The sequence below is a fragment of the Ambystoma mexicanum genome, chromosome 7q, assembly GCF_040938575.1.
Source record: "Ambystoma mexicanum isolate Mex_15411 chromosome 7q, UKY_AmexF1_1, whole genome shotgun sequence".
In the NCBI taxonomy this organism is placed as follows: Eukaryota; Metazoa; Chordata; class Amphibia; order Caudata; family Ambystomatidae; genus Ambystoma; species Ambystoma mexicanum.
Genome location: NC_090941.1, coordinates 166202947 through 166222939, shown reverse-complemented (window position 1 = coordinate 166222939; position 19993 = coordinate 166202947). Strand labels below are relative to the sequence as shown.

The window sequence follows — 19993 nt, the reverse complement described above, 5'->3', positions numbered from 1 at the left end:
TGTCTCCTGTAAGTCTGGTGGCGAGTGTGGGTGATGAGAATGAGTGGGTGGTGTATGCAAGGGGATGTGTGTGTCTGTCTGTGATATGTCCATGCAGATTCAGAGGGAAGTAGGAGGGGGTTTTAGACCATGGAGGGATAGGTGGATGAGTGGCCTATAGGAAATGAGCTGTACACTGCCTCCAATAAAGAACCTTCCAGAGTAATGTTATTAGTTTGCGGCCTCCTTATTTCACCACTATGTCACCCTGCTTTAATGACTATACCCCCCACAAGGCCAATATCCCTACCCCCTGGATATGCATCCCTGCACAAAGCTCCACCCCTCCCACCTGAACCGAGTGTATCCAGGCGCTTAGAAGCATCTGTGCCATGAGATGCATTGCTGCCTGAGGCCCGGCTCTATTCCGCGGCTCGTTCTCATTCTGAAGGCTACCCCTTCTCCCACGACCATCCATGCACCTGTGTATATGGTCACCCCGAGATAGCTGGGCTAACGGCTGGCTCGCCTGATCCTTTCCATTGAAGTTAGCTCTCACGATATAACTGTGTCACAAAAGAAAACGCTCAAGGAAGAAAAGGGGGAGACAAAAAAGAAGGTGGGACTGAAGAAAGAAAGAAGGAAGGAAGGAAGGAAGGAAGGAAGGAAGGAAGGAAGGAAGGAAGGAAGGAAGGAAGGAAGGAAGGAAGGAAGGAAGGAAGGAAGGAAGGAAGGAAGGAAGGAAGGAAGGAAGGAAGGAAGGAAGGAAGGAAGGAAGGAAGGAAGGAAGGAAGGAAGGAAGGAAGGAAGGAAGGAAGGAAGGAAGGAAGGAAGGAAGGAAGGGAGGGAGGGAGGGAGGGAGGGAGGGAGGGAGGGAGGGAGGGAGGGAAGGAGGAAGGGAGAGAGCGAGGAAGGGAGAGAGAGGGAGGGAGAGAGGGGGGAAGGAAGGAAGGAAGGAAGGAAGGAAGGAAGGAAGGAAGGAAGGAAGGAAGGAAGGAAGGAAGGAAGGAAGGAAGGAAGGAAGGAAGGAAGGAAGGAAGGAAGGAAGGAAGGAAGGAAGGAAGGAAGGAAGGAAGGGAGCGAGTGGGAGAGAGAGGGGAGAGAGGGAGGGTAGAGGGGGGAATGAAGGGAGGAAGGGAGGAAGGGAGGGAGGGAGTAAAGGAGGGAGGGAGGGAGGGAGGAAGGAAGGGAGGGAGAGAGCGAGGGAGGAAGGGAGAGAGAGGGAGGGAGAGAGGGGGGAGGGAGGGAAGGAAGGATGGAAGAAAAGGAGGGAGGTAGGTTGAGGGAGGGTTCAGATCTGGCTGCGTGAGACACAGGCACAATCTTTAAATAGTGAAAATGCAAGGAAGCACCACTTTCCTTCTCCTCAGTCCTGGGAAAGCAGACATGTTGACATTGGCTTTTTTTGCATCCGCCTCGTGATTTATTTGGAAACCTTGTCATAAAATGAATCAAGCCTTGAACTTCGCTTTGGCGCTAAACACTGGCATTCACTCCTGTTTAACTAAACCCTTCTTCCGAGTACAATTCCATTAGCTGTGCTGGGGGGTGTCCCCGAGTCCGGACTCCAATCTCGCGGAGCTATTTGCAAGCACACGTCGATAGCAATGCAGTTAGAGCAATGATGCACGACTTCCCAGGAGGAAGGAGGATGCTTCTGAGTAGGCGATTCTCTCCCAGAAAGACTGCTTGGATATCAAGTTCGTGAAGATCCTGGGAGGGGATCGTTAACCTTGAGAACAAAGCACTTCCCTTAGAAGGTCGATGCATTTCTTGCACTGCTGACAAACGGGGGGTGGGGGGAGGAGAGGGGGGAGGGCTCATCCCGCCGCTGTTTCTAGCGCTTGTGTACAGCAAGTGGTGATAACCGAACTGCCCGAGCTGTCATGGCTCTCGTTGCTATGAATGGAGACGGTGCACGCTCGTGAAATCGTATGTTCTGCTTTGCCTGAACCATTTTTCAAAATTCCTCCAGATAAGAATGAGTCTATGGATGGAAGGGGTGAGTGTGAAACCCCCCCCCCCCCACACCCTCCCCCCGCCCTCTGTGGAGGCACTGTGAACCTATGTCACGCTGCTCAATGGATCCCCGCCAATCACCTCAAGCCCTTGTAAGACTGCGGTGGTCACAGCGATCTGTCAAAGCGGTCTATCCTGAACACTAGGCCACTCGCCTCCTTACCTGGGTGCCCCCCTTCTCCTGAGTGATGGGGTCAGGAAGCCTGGGCATGATTCTGGAGAATAAGCTTTCTATTCCAGGACGCAAAAATCACCAAAGCGAGCCATCTGTGTTGCCTCCATCTAAGCACTCTGCGGCATCGAGCAGATAGCTGAGGGGGAACGTGCTCGCCTTGGAAGCAATATGCCACGGAGCACCAAGGGTTCAATCCCCAGGTCGGCGCCTAGCAACCTCTGGGTATTAAACGTGTTATAAATAACCTATCATATCATGTACTTTGGCCAGCTTAGACCACGCAGGTAGCGCACACCCGTGTACGAACAACGTGGAGCAGTGCAACTTGGGCTTCATCCTTGGTGGTGCAGTTAGAAGCTGGAGGAGTCTAGCCTTAACCATTATGCAAAATCACCAATAAAGCGAAAAAATAAATAAATAAGTACATAGGCCCCAGTGCATAGCTGCCACATTACCAGTGGTGATGCCAAGCCTGCACCGCCCCACGAATGGAGTCAGTGGCAACGAAAACTCATGCCACTCAGCCTGCCTCTGCATCAGCTGAAGGATGCCGGTGTACCCTACACTGGCTCACTATCAGGCGTCGGCATGTATTTAAGGTCCCCTGTGTGATGAACAGTGGTCGAAGTGAGCGGGAACAGTCAGGAGCGGCATTCCACTACTTTTATTTTTTACTGTTAACAGTTTCACCGCAACCATTTTCACCATTCCCGGAACTGTTCTTTGCGGAGTTGAAGCACCCTTCTCCACTTGACCATCAGATAGGAGCTACAGCTAAACTGAAATCTGTTTCAACGTAATTGCCAGTCAACCAGCATGACTGCAACGGCTGAAAATGGTGTTGCGCATTGCTCCCTTCCTGACTACTCTGTCCCCCGGCGGAGGCACAGTTCCGTAACTTTTTTTTTGGGACACTTCTACCACTGGGGAGGAACAGGTCTGGTTTGGCAGTGACTGCCATTAATGGCCCGCACATTCTGTATTTAAATGTAAGCTTGCGTCCTACGCTCAGCGGATACACGACACTAAGTACATGTGAGAGGGCAGGGGGCCCACCTCGTCTTATCCTGGAGTTGTGAACGGGGGTCAAGTCCTAAAAATTTAAGTTGGGGGGGACTCATCAACAAACGCAATGGGATGTGATGTCGCAATAAATTAGCATATCAAGGTGAAATATGCACATTATCATTAAATTGGCTTTGCATAAGCACCCAAATTGCACAGGACAAATGTCATTTGCCTTTCATAAAATCTACACACACACAAAACCAAGAGAGGATATTTTCTTCTAACATTGTTTTTGAAAACGTTAAAAGGTATGCATGTTTTAAACTCCAAGAACCAATACAAATGTTTTCCCTGGGGCTTGCAGCACCGAAATGGGACATTTCACCTTTAGTTCTTTGTTATTTTCCATCAGGTTATATAGTGCAGTGGTGAAGTGTCCGGCCTGCAAACCTGGCAACTGTGGTCGGCTTCATTTCATAAATTGAAAGAGGCCATTCACAGCCTGATTCATGGAATTATTTGCGTGAAAAACGCAGATTTGCGCGCATTTCTGCCCGAAAATCCCTGTATAAAGTATGGGGATGTTCAGGCAGAAAGGAGTGCAAATCTGCGTTTTTCACGCAAATAATTCCATGAATCAGGCAGTAAATGTTTCTCATGTTAGCCGAAGGGGGACTGAGTCCGCCCTCTGAACAAAGTGGGTGGACTCCTTCCACCCGCGTGTACCCTCGACTTGAGCCCTGTTTGTGAAGTGGCCTTCCTTGGCTCCAGCATAGGCTTACCTCCTTACACACTTGCTTCAGGGAGCCGCTCAAGACTTTTCCCTTTGGCTGATAGAGTATAGACATGGCCACACTTTAGTTATTTTAGCAGCAAGATGCCTGAAATAGTCCTGTGCTACACTCTCCAAATATCAGAGAACATCTCATAATACCACGTTACCCAAACACAAAGTGCAGGTTCCTTAAAACTAAAATTTAAAACAATGTGAAACCTGATCCCTTTATTAGAGTAATTTCGAAAAAGGTAGCAGGCACTCCTCTCCAGAAAGAACATGGCACGATAACATGTTCTGAGATGAGAGTTTGCAGGAGACGCTTCTTGCTCACTGTACCTTTCACAGATGGGAAATAACCATTTGCATATCAGTCCTTGTCCCGCCCACATGGGCAGTCCAGCACCGAAATGCTTGTGCTGCAAACTCTCATCTCAGAACAGGTTACCATACCATGTTCTTTCGGGAGAGGAGTACCTGCTACCTTTTTTGAAATATTTGCAAGGAGCCAGTGGTTGAAGTGTACGAAAAGAAGTAGTGGAACTATGTTCCCTACTGGCCTGCACCACTCCCCACAAACCCCATCGCCACACCCCCTCCCACACAGAATACAAACCCTAAAACACATGAGCCTGCTGTTTAGAGGAAAGTGCACGTTTCAACTTCTTCCTACACTTTTATTTTAAAACTAAACCATTCCGGAACGTTTTCTTTTTAAAATAAAAGTATAGGAACAGTAAAACGTAATTTAAAGAAGTAGAGGAGCACTGCTCCCGCCCACTTCGACCACTGCAAGGAACTTGGGGTTGGTCTCCCTGAGTTACCTGGGGCAACCAGACGTGGACTCCCTGCTCACTGTGCTCAGAGAGGCACAGCTCCACCTCACTGATGAGGCCCAACAAGGCTGAAACACGTGTATGGGGTTGCTGTTGGTACTCTTGTTCCGAAAGGAATTGCCATTGCGTTTCAGTGCTGGACTGCCCATGTGGGTGGGACAAAGACTGATATGTAAATGGATATTCTCCATCTGTGAAAGGTACAGTGAGCAAAAAAGCGTGTGCTGCAAACTCTCATCTCGGAACAGGTTATGATGCCATGTTCTTAATGGAGAGGAGCGCCTGCTACCTTTTTTGAAAGGCTTCATTAGAGTAAGTCAAATGCTGGGATGCTGGAACAAGTTATCAGTGCAGATAAGACTGCCCGCCTCCCCAATCCTGCACTCCAGAAAGGCCTGGAGAACCTGTGTTTCAAGGAACATCTCTCCAATCCTGAGCCCTCCACTCAACCTTATTTCTCCCCCTCTGAAGCTGGCCTTCCCTCCCCATGCCCACCCCAGCTCCTCTGCTAGCCCCACACTCCGCTAGTAACTCCTGCGTGCGCCCGCTTTGCATAGCCCTGCCTTGCTTCGCATCTATGTGGGGGCCTAGTACAGCCTATATATACATGCTAGCTTTACAAAACCACACAGGTGGCTTGCTCAGAATTCAGCCAAGCGTGTAGAATCCAGAACTGCATGACATGCTGATGTTGCAAACCTTTACTGTGGAGGAAAACGTGCAGGCCGGTTTCCCCCAATATTGTGTAAATATTACTGAAAGGATATCCCAGTTGGAAATTGGGAGAATAACTTGAACATAGTGGCATTGAAGGGCAGTAGTTCTCTGGGGAGGGGAGGGGCGGTAGAGAACATGGAAATAACTGCGCCATATGTTAGTGTCTGACAACAAAAGGGGCCAAGGTTAACGAACACAGAGGTTTTTGATTAGGTGTTGTGTGTGATGAGTTCCGACTCCGGAATATGCGCTGTTCTCGTCTGTGCCGCTGGGGGAGCTCTCGGTGAACACAACTACAACATGCATAGGAACAACGTCGCGTGAGGTTTTCTTTTGAGGAGACTTCAGTCAATGGGGTGAGTATTATGTGCCCGACGAGTTGGACCCCTCCAAACCCCGATTGGGGGAGTGACACCTGTGCATAACCAGTTTTCTCGTGCCAAAAAGCCGCAGCACCAAGGCGTGAATTCGGGGCGGCGGTGCGTGGGCTGGACACACATGTCGCGCATATAAACCCAATAGCTCGGCGTGGGAGCTTTCCAACACCGAAAAGAGGTGCGGTTCTAGAACTTTCCTCTGGCACTGAAAACCGTTTCCTTTACATAATGTCCCCTGCACACGTGCACTGCATGGGAGAGCCACGCCCGACATTATAAGGACATTTGACATGCTAAGGAGTAGAGGCTGAAACGGCGGTGTTTGTGCCCTGGGAGAGCAGCGTTGTCTGCCAAGCACGGAGGACTGGAGAGCGCTGGGACCCGCTCAGCCCAGTTCGGTTCCTCTCAAACAATCGTCCGCTTCATCCCGGAGCAGTCTGGGAAGCCTGGCTCTCGCCGCTGACACGGGACCCCAACTTCTGCAGCCGGAGCCAAAAACGATTCATAAACTTGGACTGGATGCAACAACATGCCGTGGCCAGCTCACTCACTGGAGTGCTGTGTGTGTGTGTGTGTGTGTTCGGGGACTGCGCAATGTCTAATGTCACCGCCGCATCCACACAGGTTGCAATTTCACTAGTTCACATCTTCAGTCCGCATGCATCTGTTGTTTTCTAGCGAAAGGGGGACAAACACAATTCCGGAGCCAGGGGACGAACCAGAAGGAAAATAAATCGCCGAGCCAGTCGCTCTGCCAAGACGCCATGTGAAGGACGCTTGCTGGACGCCTGTGCAGCCCCCAACCACCCCCTCACTCACACTGGGCAGGCTGACACAATATGCTGCTGAAAGTCCTGCATTGGGGTCGGCTCTCTAGCTTCTTAGAAGCCAGGCCTATTTGCCGAGCTATTCTTTTGGACGAGGGATGCTTGGCTCTGAGAGAAGATGGGCCGCGGAGCAGCCGTTGCCAGGGAGACTCAGTTTTGAGGTCGCATTCCTCCATAAATTTCCATTTCTACCGGGAGGCCCAAAAAGAAGGCGTTCCTTCGAAGATTTGTTTCAGGGCCCCATTGTCCCCCCTTGGTTACCGAGCAGTGAGGATTGACTCCCGGCAACGATCCAGACGGGCCCCCACCAGAATGGGGCAGGCAACGTGGCCGGGACGCCAAGTTATTTATAGATTAACTAACACACATTTAAAATGTTCGGTTCTTCGATGAAACACATGGAACGAATATTATTAATCTCCTCCCCTTAACAATTTTGAAAAAGTAGCCCCTGTGCGCACATCTCCTAATCCCAGCGTCACCACTTGAATGAACTGCGTGATCCCGGGTTATCGATGCTATGAGTGCCTCAGACATGAGGCGCGAAGGGAGATAGACTACACCCCCCCCCCCAACCAGTATGAAATGCTTTGTAAAGAGGGGGCATTTATGTTTCCATTTCGAGATATAAAGTGCTTCGAGTACATCAGGTTGGCAGTGGCGCTATACCAGTGTCACGTGGCATAATTTAGAATTGTAACGGCTTCTAAGGAAAGGGGGTGCGTTCAGGAGGTGCCTGGGCCGCTTAGCACACACCTTCCTGGAGATAAATCCCTCTGTGCGCCCAGTGCCCGGCCACAAGAAGAGGAACAAGAAGAGAAGCCAGGGAACACGCCAAATACAGCACGTGGAGGCAGCAGTTCTGCGCATGACGCATCCCTCCTTCCGGCTTCCAGTGTTGAGACACATTCATGGAATTAATGAGGGCAAGTGTTGCAAAAACACAAACACACGCCGGGGAATTGCACGAGGGGGGGGGGGTGCGATGCCTGCCAGTCGTATAAGGAGCAAATGGAGGCGAGAGCAGCGCCAGTCCCCTTTCGGCTCCCAGCTCATCTGCATGGCACTGCCTGCTCCCCTCATCTGCATGGCACTGCCTGCTTCCCTCCGCCTGCGACAGCGTCCGTGTGAACGGCGCGCTCAGGGACTCGAGTACCCGTGCAGTGAGCATTCCCCTGCGAGGACGGCCATCGCCAAAATACACCGGAAAGCACAAAGTGCTGCCCCTTCTCCGGTACCACACCCTACACATGTGCCCAACAAACTGAGGCACTGCCCTGGCTGGGCGTAACATTCATCCTCCGGCTCCTTATGAGGTGAAGCCTGGCAGTGGCACCGACGTCTGGTTGGCAGAACCTGCGCTCTTTCCATGCACCCTGATGAATTTCATCACATTAAAGAACGAGTCACGAGACCCACGCAGGTGATACTATAAGGAACACCAATATGAACGACATATACATAGTATTGGGCTCGCGCTCAGTAGTTACATTTGAAAATGCCAGTGCTTAGAAGTCAGTGCTCTGACCAGTGAGGTTGGATTCAAAGATCCTCTCGCCTGATATAGGGGCGGGGCTTGCCCACCTCGGTGGCGTGTTTTTGCCCATAGGCACGGCAGTTTCTCTCCCGTGGGGGTTCGGCAAGGGGCGTTGCTAGGGGGGGGGGGGGGGTTAGGGGGGCTATAGCCCCTGATCTTTTGATTGTAGCCCCTGATCGAATCTCAGGAGCTACAGCCAAAAGACTAGCTAGCCCCCAGTCCCGACAGTTCCAACATCAGCCTAGCCCCGGGTCTTTTCCAGACCTAGCAACTCCCCTGGGGGTCGGGTAGGGTGTTTGGGGACATACATAGGTGTGGGGCAGAGAGAGGGAGAGAGACACGCAGACGTGTAAGGCGAAATCGGTGCCAGGCAGGCGATTTTTTTTGCAGGGGATGTGGGCTGAAAGAACACACGGCACCAGCAAGGAACTGAAAAGCACGTTGCTTGCCAGAGAGGCAATGGAGTGGCAACCGGGGTCGAGGCAGACATAGGAAGCGGGACGGGGTTACTGGCGGTCATGGGAGTGAATTCTGCACACGGTTTTAGGCAGAGGGTGGGCGGGATGTGTACAGAGGCATGGTTCGGGGGCGGGGGGAGTGGCGCGCGGTGGCATTGGCACAGTGTTAATACAGTGCGACCCCCCGAGATGCCATGCAGGGCCAGGGAAAGAGAAACAGATTGCCAGGAGGGTGCAAGCATGGGCAACGAGCCGGACGCAGGCTCACGCACAGGTGCAATGCGAATGCCCCCCAAGGGTAATGTCATCGCGGACAGCGGAAGGGCACGCCCTTACACAGGGAGGGGCAGTAAGGGGGCAGCGGGGTAGAGAGATGGAAAACGAGTTGCAGACGGGGCAATGAAAGAGGCACTGGGTTTAAAGAGGGGGCGGGGGAAGTTGTGTGAAATGGACACAGCTGTAACCCCATCAGGGCACTGAAGGTTTAACCACGGGCATGGGCGTAATTTTAGGGGGGACAGGGGTGTTTGCCCCCCCGAACTTTCATGGCACACCATTTTGTCCCCATTAATTTGGTTGGGGCACCTTTTTTCAGATGTCATGTCCCCCCAACATTTTCAGCAAAGTTACTCCACTGACCACGGGGGCATCGACAGGGATACCGTGTTACAGAAGGGGTACCCATGATGGCAGACGCTGGGCGTGGACATGTCACGGGGTAACAGATGAGGGGCCCTGGGGTGGACACACGTGTTTAGGCAGACCGAGCACTGACATGGGCATTGGTTTTAGAAAAGCAGGCAGGGAGAGGGGCCAGCTAGGCCGAGAGAGTACTACGATGGGGTTAGGTTTTTTAAACGACAGTCAACGTGATGTTGTGCCCAGGCTTTTAGGTCGGCAGTTCAGTGAGGTGAAAACCAGGTGTTGAACATAGTGCCGCGAGGTGAGCAGGTATCTGGAAGGCGCATTTGGCAGCGGAATGGTCAGTGGTGTGTTTGAGGTAGGCAAGCAAAGCAGGGCGGTGAGATGGAGACAGTGTGACAGTTGAAGCGTGACCGTTAAGCTGTGCATGGCTTAGAGGCAGAGGGGCTGCTTGGCAGACATTCAACCGCACGTTTTGCAGAGAGGAAAAGTTGGAGGCCCTCACCGCTCTGCAGGGTGGAGTTGCAGTTCCAGTGGTCAATCTCCTTAGTGCAGGACTCCCAGAGGGACAGGTAGTACTGGTGGTCCGCCGTCACCCAGGCCGGGCTCAGCACAGCGCCGATGTCCAGGCAGAGGGCCAGGAAGATGCACACCAGTCCGACCAGCTTCAGGGGGGTCAGCACCGAGACCCGCACCTCCTCCATCCCGCTACCGGAGGAGGCCATGGCCCGGGCGGAGGGGCAGGTCGACAGAGCAACACCGGAGAAGCGGCAGTCCAGAAAAAACAAAGACGCCCCGCCAGCGAGCAACGGTGCCTAGGGCAGCGTAGGCAGGTTGCAGATAATCCCAGAGTCAGTACTCGCGAGCCCGGTCCTCTGACTCCCTTCCCTCAGTCAGGGGTGGGGGGGTGTCGCAGCCGCCGCGGGTCTCCGCTGCCCGGGACTGAGCCTTCCACTGCCAGGCGCTCTCTGCATCTAGAACGTCCGTCCCTGCCCCTTGCTCCAGTCCCCTCCCCTTACCCTCACCGCCCCCCCCCTCCTCCTCCTCTGGCAGACGGCGAGGGGGCAGAGGGGCCAGGCCCAAGCACTGACGTCAAGATGGGCGCTGAGGCTCCGAGGAGAGTTGAAGAAATGACAGCCACACACGCAGCAGCGCCGGCACCGTCGCACAGGCTCTTCTCGTGCAGAGGCAGAATTCCACAGCCTCTTCCGAAAAGTTTGCAGGCTATGCACGGCACGAGTCAGTGTTTCTGTTATATGAATGCTGCTGCTTTAACAGAACGTGCAGCGCTGCCAACGCCGGGCACACCTTGGCCACGAGACAGCACTCATTGTAAAATTCAGCCTTTATTTCCAAGGCTCCGATCCAGCCCTTACATTCTCCCGAACCCCGAATATCTGGCGACGGAATTGCAAAGAAACACTGTCCATTCACCACCTCTTGGTAAACACTTATCGGAGATTACGCAGTGTGCATCCCCACACCATGACCCTGCTTTGTCATTGATAGGATAAGTGAGCTCTTGAATTCACCAATGCTGCACACCGTCGAGTGTGTGGGAAGGGGTGGGCCTCCTAGCTGGCCTGTCTATCGCCGTGAATGGTCAGGTGATCATGGCTCAATGCCACCGGATCACATATCAAATGAATGCATTCCGGGAGTTAACTTTGATGACACAGGTCAGACTTTGGCACCGAGTGTAGCAACAGGACTGTAAAAAGTGAAAAAAGGGCCTAAATAGCTCTGTGTTTTATAAAGTGTGCTTAATGCATATACAAATCACAAAATAAATCAACCTCACAATATCTAAAACATTATTGTAATTTGTTGAGCAACGAGATTATAATTGCAGCTGTACTTTCTCCTTCGTAAACGGGAGCCTACTTTTACCACCATATAAAGTCATACGAGCCTTACACATCTCTGTTTTACACCTTTACTATCAAGAATGAAAGAAACGCAGATAAAGAAAATAATATCATCACCTGCTTGTAGCCATTGTTCTTCAAAACAGCTTTTTGCATCCTTCCATTTTCTAATCACCTGTCATCCCCACCTGTAAAGGGACATGCCACAGACTATAACTACCACCCATTACCTACACCCACTCATGTGCCTGCAGCAATCTAAAGTTAATCATGCTTAAATGGAAAAACAAAGACAAATTGGGAAAGAGCACTTCTGATCTCAGAAGTTAAGGAGGCCGCTGATTTCTGGGGGTGCAGGATTTTACAGGGGCCTGGGCAAAGGGCTTTTACTTTCCCTGGATTCAGGAATACCGAGAGACATTTTTTCCTAGTTCCAGTAGATGTTAGTCATACATTGTATGACAGATCCCCAGTGAGGACATCATTCTTTGGGTATTGAAGGCAACATCATAGACAGAAAAGACACAATTAGAATAGCGCAGACAGACATAAGAGAGGCCAGTCCCTAAAGGCCATAAGGTAACAAACAAACTAGATTTGATCTGTCCCTGAAATACACTGTAGGCCAACACAGTAACATAGTGAACCTGCAAAACCAAAATAGTCTTGTTGCATAGTCTTTTATTTAGATAGCAGTGCTAAGCAACACAGCACTTTCCCTTAGATCTGGATATTGAACGAGCTACACACCCCCTGAGGCACTCAAGTTGTAAACTGTATAAAATACAACACAGTGATGGCTGCCAAAGAACAAGGCAAGTCTAAACAGTTGCCTTAAATGCTGAGATTCTTACAATGCCATTTTAGAATGTAGTCATGAGCAATGTTCCCTCTAGGCTGTGCGCATGTGCGCTGGCCCAGCTTCCTTCTAGGTGCCGCTCAGAAGAATTTTAACAGTGCACACAGACAATTCCCATCTAATCAAAAATATTTAATAAGGCACAAGCCACAGCAGGTACCTAATATTTGCTTCTCTCAAAATGAAGCTAAATTACAGTAACTAGTCTTGATATTCTGGTCTGGCCAACGTACATTGCCCTACTATGCAAGCTTGACCTTAAACACCCAATAAAAAGAATATACCTGTGAGATACATCTACCAGCCCGGCAGAATCCCCTACTTCACCAAACTACATCCCAGCAGTGACCAGCAGAGTGGCTGCGCTGGCTCTGTTGCAAAACAAAAGAGTTGATGGCTGGAAGGTTTAGAATAAATCTTGACCTCTGGCATTGCTCTGGGCAACCCTCCAGACCATCGTTCTTCGCCTGCCAAGCCATTACAAAAGGGGAAAGACCATATGCAAATCAGGCTTGGTCCCACCCCAAAAGGGTAGTCCAGCCCGAACTGCTAGGTCACATCCCTTTTGCACGAGACCACAAGCATCCCCAGACACATTTCAGCCTCATTGGGCGTCATCAGTGAGGAGTAGCTTGGGTCTCTAGGCCCAGCAGGCAAGGGACCCACGTCTGGGCATACCCTTCCCACTCGGGGTGGCAATAGCAAAACAAAAGAGTTGATGGCTGGAAGGTTTAGAATAAATCTTGACCTCTGGCATTGCTCTGGGCAACCCTCCAGACCATCGTTCTTCGCCTGCCAAGCCATTACAAAGGGGGAAAGACCATATGCAAATCAGGCTTGGTCCCACCCCAAAGGGGTAGTCCAGCCCGAACTGCTAGGTCACATCCCAGACGTGGGTCCCGTGCCTGCTGGGCCTAGAGACCCAAGCTACTCCTCACTGATGATCCCCAACAAGGGTGAAACATGTTTGGGGATGCTTGTGGTCTCGTGCAGAAGGGATGTGACCTAGCAGTTTGGGCTGGACTTCCCCTTTTGGGGTGGGGCCAAGCCTGATTTGCATATGGTCTTTCCCCTTCTGTAATGGCTTGGCAGGCGAAGAACGATGGTCTGGAGGGTTGCCCCGAGCAATGCCAGTGGTCAAGATTCAGTCTAAACCTTCCAACCATCACCTCTTTGTTTTTGCGCTGGCTCTGTTGAGCACGATTGCCTTGCATCAAACTGCATTTTGCAGCTACAAAAATGATGTCTGCGCTGTCTCATCAGCCACACATGGGGCAAGGTGAAACACAGAACACCCCGAGAATTGTTGCCAGTAATTTCTTCATTTGCACTAGAGAAAAGAAGTCAAAGGCAGCGCTGCTATACTGCCAGATCAGCATTTCCCATGGAAAAAGAAAGCGTTCTGCATTTAAAAATGACTGCGCACTGATGCCCTGTCCATCCTTTCAACTGTACACAGTTTGGTTCCAGTAAGACCCATCTATGTTTATCCACATTCAGATTGTGCCCCAGCAGAAAGGGGCATTCATCATTGAATGACAGGCTGTGTCAAGCAAGATCTGTGAAATAGCAAAGAACTTCACTTCACCCGCATGGAAAACGCTTTACTTTTGCATCAAAATATCACAGATAAACTCTTCATAAAAAGCCCTCTCTCTCTCTCCTAGCTCATGTCAGTTTCAAAGGAACTTTTATTTGAACAGATGCCTGTGCAGTAGAAACATGGCTGGGGCTTTGGAAAGGTTCTGAAAATTGATGAGAGGAAGGCACATTGTAAAGTGACAGCCAAGGAAAATTAACCACTTGTAAAATGGTGCTTTTTACAAACAAGAAAATGTCTGTTTAAAAGTAAATTGTTGAAACAAGGCCATGTACTTACATACAAATGTGATGGGGGGTTGTTTTAAAACATATATAGAATATTTAATTCCAACAGACTTGCTTTCTGGTTCAGGAAACAGCAATACATAAATACATTTGCTGTGAGGCCTGCAGAACAGGTTTTTTACACGCCCAGGCTTCAAAGGACTGACTACAGGATCTAACTCCCCCCAAGTGGACCAGCATCTGGGGCATATGAATAGGCAGAGGTGGGGGATTTCACATTCTCATCAGACTGCTTGGCATTCTGCAGCCAGAAGACAATGGATTTCTGGGACACATAGGTGTGACTTTCTGGTAGCACCTCCCCTCAACTCAACTAAAGAGCTTCACAGGCAACTCCATGACAACCTCTGTGCCAGTGGGCCAGAGAAAGACATTTGGCTTGGAGGGCTGGAAGACTGCCCCTCTTTGGGGTAAAGCCGGCTCACTTGGTTCTAAAGACATTTCTTCTTAAAACTGTTATTTCTGTAACCTGGAAGCTTAATAATGTGAAATTATGACAGTATGAATGTAAATTTTACGCTTTTAAAACAAGACAATGTAGCCCTTCCTGGACGCAAATGCTGGAAAAATGAAATTTCTTGGAAAAGTGCAAAGGACCAGGTTATGAAAGTTGGATGTAAATATGACCCACATTGATTTGCTTCAGTGCATCTGTTTATCGATTTTTTGGGGAGACAGTTCCCACTGAAATTGCGAAAGATTAGTTGAAGGGCTAAATGACACCGTACAAACTTGGGAATCAGAATGCCATCCTCTGTGTGAAATATGTCATTTGCCTATGTGATTTTCAAAAGTGCAATGACTCTAAAAATGTGAAATTCATGTCATAAACTGATTTGGCAAAAATAACTGTTGGAGGGTCATGGGCATTTTAAGCTTACACCATAACACTGATGTCACATCCCTGAAGTCCAACCGGCTGACAGGAAGGCAGTGACAGTCCCCCCTGACCAATCCAGTTGTTAGAGGCATGTCAAGCCAAAGGTCTGCCCCCATAGTAAATCCTGTGATGTCATCCGCCTTATAAAAGGTAGAGTCTTGGAGAGACAAAGGACTGACTGAATAATCTGATTGACTCTCCTGACAGCCTCTGCAACATCTCCAGAGATCCAGACATTACTGCTCACCCTGCAGATTCCAGGTTCCACTGCTAGGAAAGGGATAGCTGATCCAGACCTTCCTATCCAGGCAGAACCACCCTTCAGAACTAAACCCCACAAGAAAATCACACTAATTCAGGGCGAAAGGGGAAAGGTGGCTGAATCCTCTTTGGGATCATACAGCGCTACCTGCTCGCCCTGCTAACTGTTTTATCCAGCTGATGCACCTCGCTATCTATTGAGACCAGACCCCGGTGGCCAGCGGTCCTCTTTTAGGAGAGCCTGCCGCCGTGCCATGACCAGATCCTTGTCCCGCTGTCCAGAAACCCGGTTGGCGTTCCCAAATTCCAAATTCAAGTGCTGATTGCTGATTGTAAGTATCACCGCATCCCATAGCAAAACGTAGCATACCCCTTTTTGATACCTTGCCTTTGTTCCATCCTATAAGTAATCCCACCAATAACCTGGTAACTTGTTAAAATAGTCAGAATTCTCTGTGCATCCTGTTTTTGATTTCTAGGTTTTAGCGTCATTCTTCCCCATCCTTATAATCCATTGTGTAAATCGTTAGTCATATTTTGAATAACATAATTAATTCCCCTATGGAGCTGAACGCGGCGTGAACAGGTTAACTTTGCAAATTAACCTTCGAGCGTACCTTGTCTTTCTTTAATAATCTAGTCATTAAAATATAGTTTAAGTGAAACTCGTCATTTCCTTTCGAAACCGATTTTCCTTGTCCACTGCTTTCATGTTAAAACCAAATTTCTTTTCCTATTAAGAATTTCATCCTTTCAGTCATTTAGAGTTATCCTTTCACTTTCATACGATCCCTGTGATGTGCATTTGTCCCCGAGCATAAAAACAGCATTCTGATTTTGTCTGTTTCACCCGGTTTTAAAGCTATTTTTGTAATTTTAACCAGTGAAAATTAGCAAATGTAATTTCTCGACGCGTGATTTTTTGCACTGTGTGTTCCTTCCAAAGTTGATTTTCTGAATCGTATGCCCGTTGCTAGTACATTGCCTTGTAGTTTACAAGTTTCAGACTCCTCTGATCCTGTCAGACTCATTGCTACCTTATTCATTCAACCGTACATCTAAAACAAATATTTACTAATTCCGAGTGCTATTTTGTGCAATTGCAAAGGTTCTTAAATCCCTCCACATTTCGTATTTCACTTCTGTTTACTGTCTGGTACACCTGACCCCTTGCTACTCCTTTCTATCCACGCAAAATTCAGTTAATCACGGTTTGAGGGAGCGTTGCAGGGGGAAATCTTAACTTGGGTGCTATCTACCCAAAAAGTAATATTACTCCATTCATTTGTGCTTTATATTTGTTATATTAGAAGGTCAAACTAAGTGTATGCTATCATTTTACACTGTTACTATCACCCCACTGGTGATTGCTGCCAATACCAAACTTGTGTGATTTCATTTGGATTTTCTAAATAAATAAATATTGTATTACCACCCACTGGCCTGGTTCATGGTCCATTGTGGCCTGAGGTATTTGTAAAAGGGGGTGTGTGATGGGTTGGGTGCCATCTCAATCTGAATCCTTAGAAAATAAAGTAAATATGTTTTAATTTTGCGCTGCAGCCTAGGCCAGCATCAAGAGTCCTGGTCTGGTATGTGACGCCCCATAAAAATCCTTAACAGATTGGGGGCTCGTCCTGGATTGAGAAAGTGTTGCCACCCGTGACAGCTTAACACAGCAGGCTAACAATAAGGGTAGTAATACTTTGTGTGGTTAGAAAGATGTCTTACACTGTAGAAAGCATCTCCCCAAAACATAGACCCTAAGTATCAGCCCTGTGTGAAAGATAAAGTAAAATCAACCCCAAACTAGACAAAAAGCAACAGAATACAGGTTACCCTTATATAAATGAATTAATAAAGAAATAACACTTTCCATAATGACCACAGTAGAGATAATCATTGCTAGGCAGCACCTTCTGTACAAGCTATTTGTCAGAGGGGAATGGGCACAGCAAGATGAGGAGGTCTGGCTGGGAGAAATGATGCAACAGGTCACCGCAATGAACATGGATGTGTGGCAGGACGGTGACTTATTACATTAAGCCTTCAATGAGTTGTATATGACTCCAAAAATTACAGAGGAGCAGATCAAAATGGTCAGAATCACAGCCTACATATACCTCTATATGGGAGTTCTGGAGGCAAAACATGAAGAAACAGAACCCTTGCACAAAACCAGTCTGAGCTCTTAACCCAAATCCAAACGGAATTAAAATTAGTGGAAGAGAAATGGCAAAAGAGCCAAGATACTGAGGCAGAAGTTAAAAACTTCATCAAACAGCTTAAACAGGTCTTGGCTCTACAACAACAAAATAATTCAGAACAAGAAGCTCAATTAGATGCATTAAAAGAGGAGTGCCAGGAAAAGGTTGAACAGAAACTAAACCAACAACTAAAATATATCAAAGTTTGCTCAGATAAATAACATGTTAAAAAAGCAGATTGAGAAAGTGGAAGAGGAAAGGAATACATTAATTATTAAAGAACTCCACTCGCAAGCAGAATTTGATCAAGAATGCCAGAAATTAAATTCCATCAAGCAACAAAGGGATGACCTTGCTGAACAGAGGGGCACCCTAAATAAGGAGACAGATGCCCTATATCAGGAAGTGTGCAACCTAATAACAGAACTACAGAAAAGAGAGGCAGGCCTCCAAAACTAAATGAACTAAATGAACTAACAGTAGAATACAAAAAGTTATTGGGGGACACCAGACGAGTGGAAGGTGCTCTAGAAGAGACCCAAACTAAAAATGGGCAAAATCAGGAGATAAATTGCCTGCAACAAAAATTGTCCCAGTGCTCCCAGACCATACAGGCAGCCCAACAAGACAATGAGGCCCTCTGTGAGGAGACCAGTTGACTCCAGAGTCAGGTAGCAGCTCAAGAAAAGGGTTCTGCTTGATCCGACTGCAGCTGATTTTCCTGCGGCCAGAAAGTTTGCATGAGAAATGTGCGAACCACCAAAGTTTCACACATTTCCCATGCGAACACACACACACAATACACCTACATACCCATACCCCCCACCCACACCCACAACACACCCATGACACACTCCCACCTACACCCTCAACACCCCCAACGCACACCCCAACATAAACATACTCTAATTACCTATTTCTTCAGGCAGAGTCCCGGCAGTGTCAGTTCCGTTTCACTTCCGCGGAGTCCTTTTCTTTTCATTTTTTGTTTTTTATATGGGAGCTGCAGGGGTGTCCCCCACAACCCCCGCTCACTATACAGTAAAGTATAGTGAGCGGGGTGTTGCAGGGGCCACCCCCGCAGCCCCTGTTTTTTTCTTTTTTCAGGTGTTCTACCGGGGTGTCCTCGCAACCCCACTCACTGTACTACACAGTATAGTGAGCAGGGTGTCACGGGGGACACCCCCACAGTCTTTTTAAAATTTGTTATACTTACCTATAATGCTACCACCAAAGGTACGAACGGTCCGTTCCCACAATTCCAAGAAAAGATCATAGAAGTAAGTCAATCCCTGATAGAGGAGCAAAAGGCTCAGGCCTTTGCCTACCATCAGGAAATAGGGGCTGAAAAAGGGAAACTGGAGCTGTTAGAGAAAGAGTATGCTAGGCTGAATCCAAATTTGAAGGACCCGGAACAAGTAGAGAGGGACAGGTCAATCCCTGACCACAGTGTGATGCCCTCTGTACTAAGTGCCTCAAACCCATTTAACAATTTGTATGCACAAGGCACTGCTGACTTCATGTTCGCCAGTTCACAAGAACTGGGTGTTACGGGGCAGCTAGACTTAAATAGGCGTAGCATGATTGAACAGGTAAGCAAGCGCCCATCATAGATTGATGGTCGGGTGTCCCTGTACAGATTCCAAAGTGTTATGGCAGAAATATCTGATCAGGAAGGCTCCTATGAGGTGAAACTCAGGGAGCTAGACTTACAGAAGCATAACTTATAAAGGAACCATTTGGTTCAATTCGCAGAAAAACAGCATCAAATGAGGCTCCAAAGAGTATTCTGAAAACCTCCATCCAAACAGGGCAGTGGGGGGGACCCTCGACTAACTCTGGAAGCAGAGAGGAGTCAGAAGACCACTCTCCTGTGTGAAAGAGGGCATCCAAGGTGAGTGACCTAGAGAGCCAAAGGTACAACAGGGGAGAAGAAGCAAAACTCCACAATTCTGCGAGCCCCTTACAAGCTCAAAGAATCAGGGAGCGCCTAGAAGATCATGAGGGGACCTCAAACAATAGCAGCTCTGAGTCTGAGGGCGAGTAGACTCAGGTGATGCAACAAAACAAGTAAAATAAACTAAAGAGAGCTCTGGTGAAAGACCCCATTAGGCAGATTAAGGCTATTAGGAATTTTATAACCCTGTACCACAAAAATGCAAACTCTTCTGTCTGGGAGCATCTGGAACTATATGAACAGATGATGGACACTTTTCACATCAAAGATAGCCAGAACTGCATAGACTATGACAAATGGACGTTCTCTCCAGAGTACTCCAGTTTCTTTGCTGGACTGGAAGACCAAAAACATTCAAGGTGGTCCACCTACAAGGCGACCACCTTGAAGCACTTTTCAGCCCACAGAAACCCCCAAGAGGCCCGCAAAGTGGCCCACAATTTGCAATGCGGAGAAGATCAGGCCCCAAGAGAATTTGTGCAGGAGCTAAAATGTGCCTTTGCACAAACTACCAGGAGGGTGCGCACGAATAGTAGAGAGTTTATTACCACCTATTTTCATGCGCTCCCAAAATACATAATGACCCAGCTGGTGATGGATTTTCATGACAAAAGGACCCTGGACTGGGTAATAGAGCAGGCTACCCAGATCTATGAGGTCCAAACACCTGCAGAAAATAAAAATCAGACAAAAAACCCCAAACAAATCAACACCCCCGCTGCTG

General features: G+C 48.6%; 1 protein-coding gene across 1 annotated transcript in view; it reads right to left on the bottom strand.

The window, feature by feature from the left end:
• Positions 1 to 10348, bottom strand: part of TMEM47 (transmembrane protein 47) — a 330843-nt gene extending 320495 nt beyond the window's left edge. The window contains exon 1 of the mRNA XM_069640283.1: positions 9856 to 10348. Within this exon, the coding sequence (XP_069496384.1) occupies positions 9856 to 10075 (220 nt within the window). The 5' untranslated portion in view covers positions 10076 to 10348. The remainder of the gene's footprint in view (positions 1 to 9855) is intronic.
• Positions 10349 to 19993: the final 9645 nt, after the last annotated feature.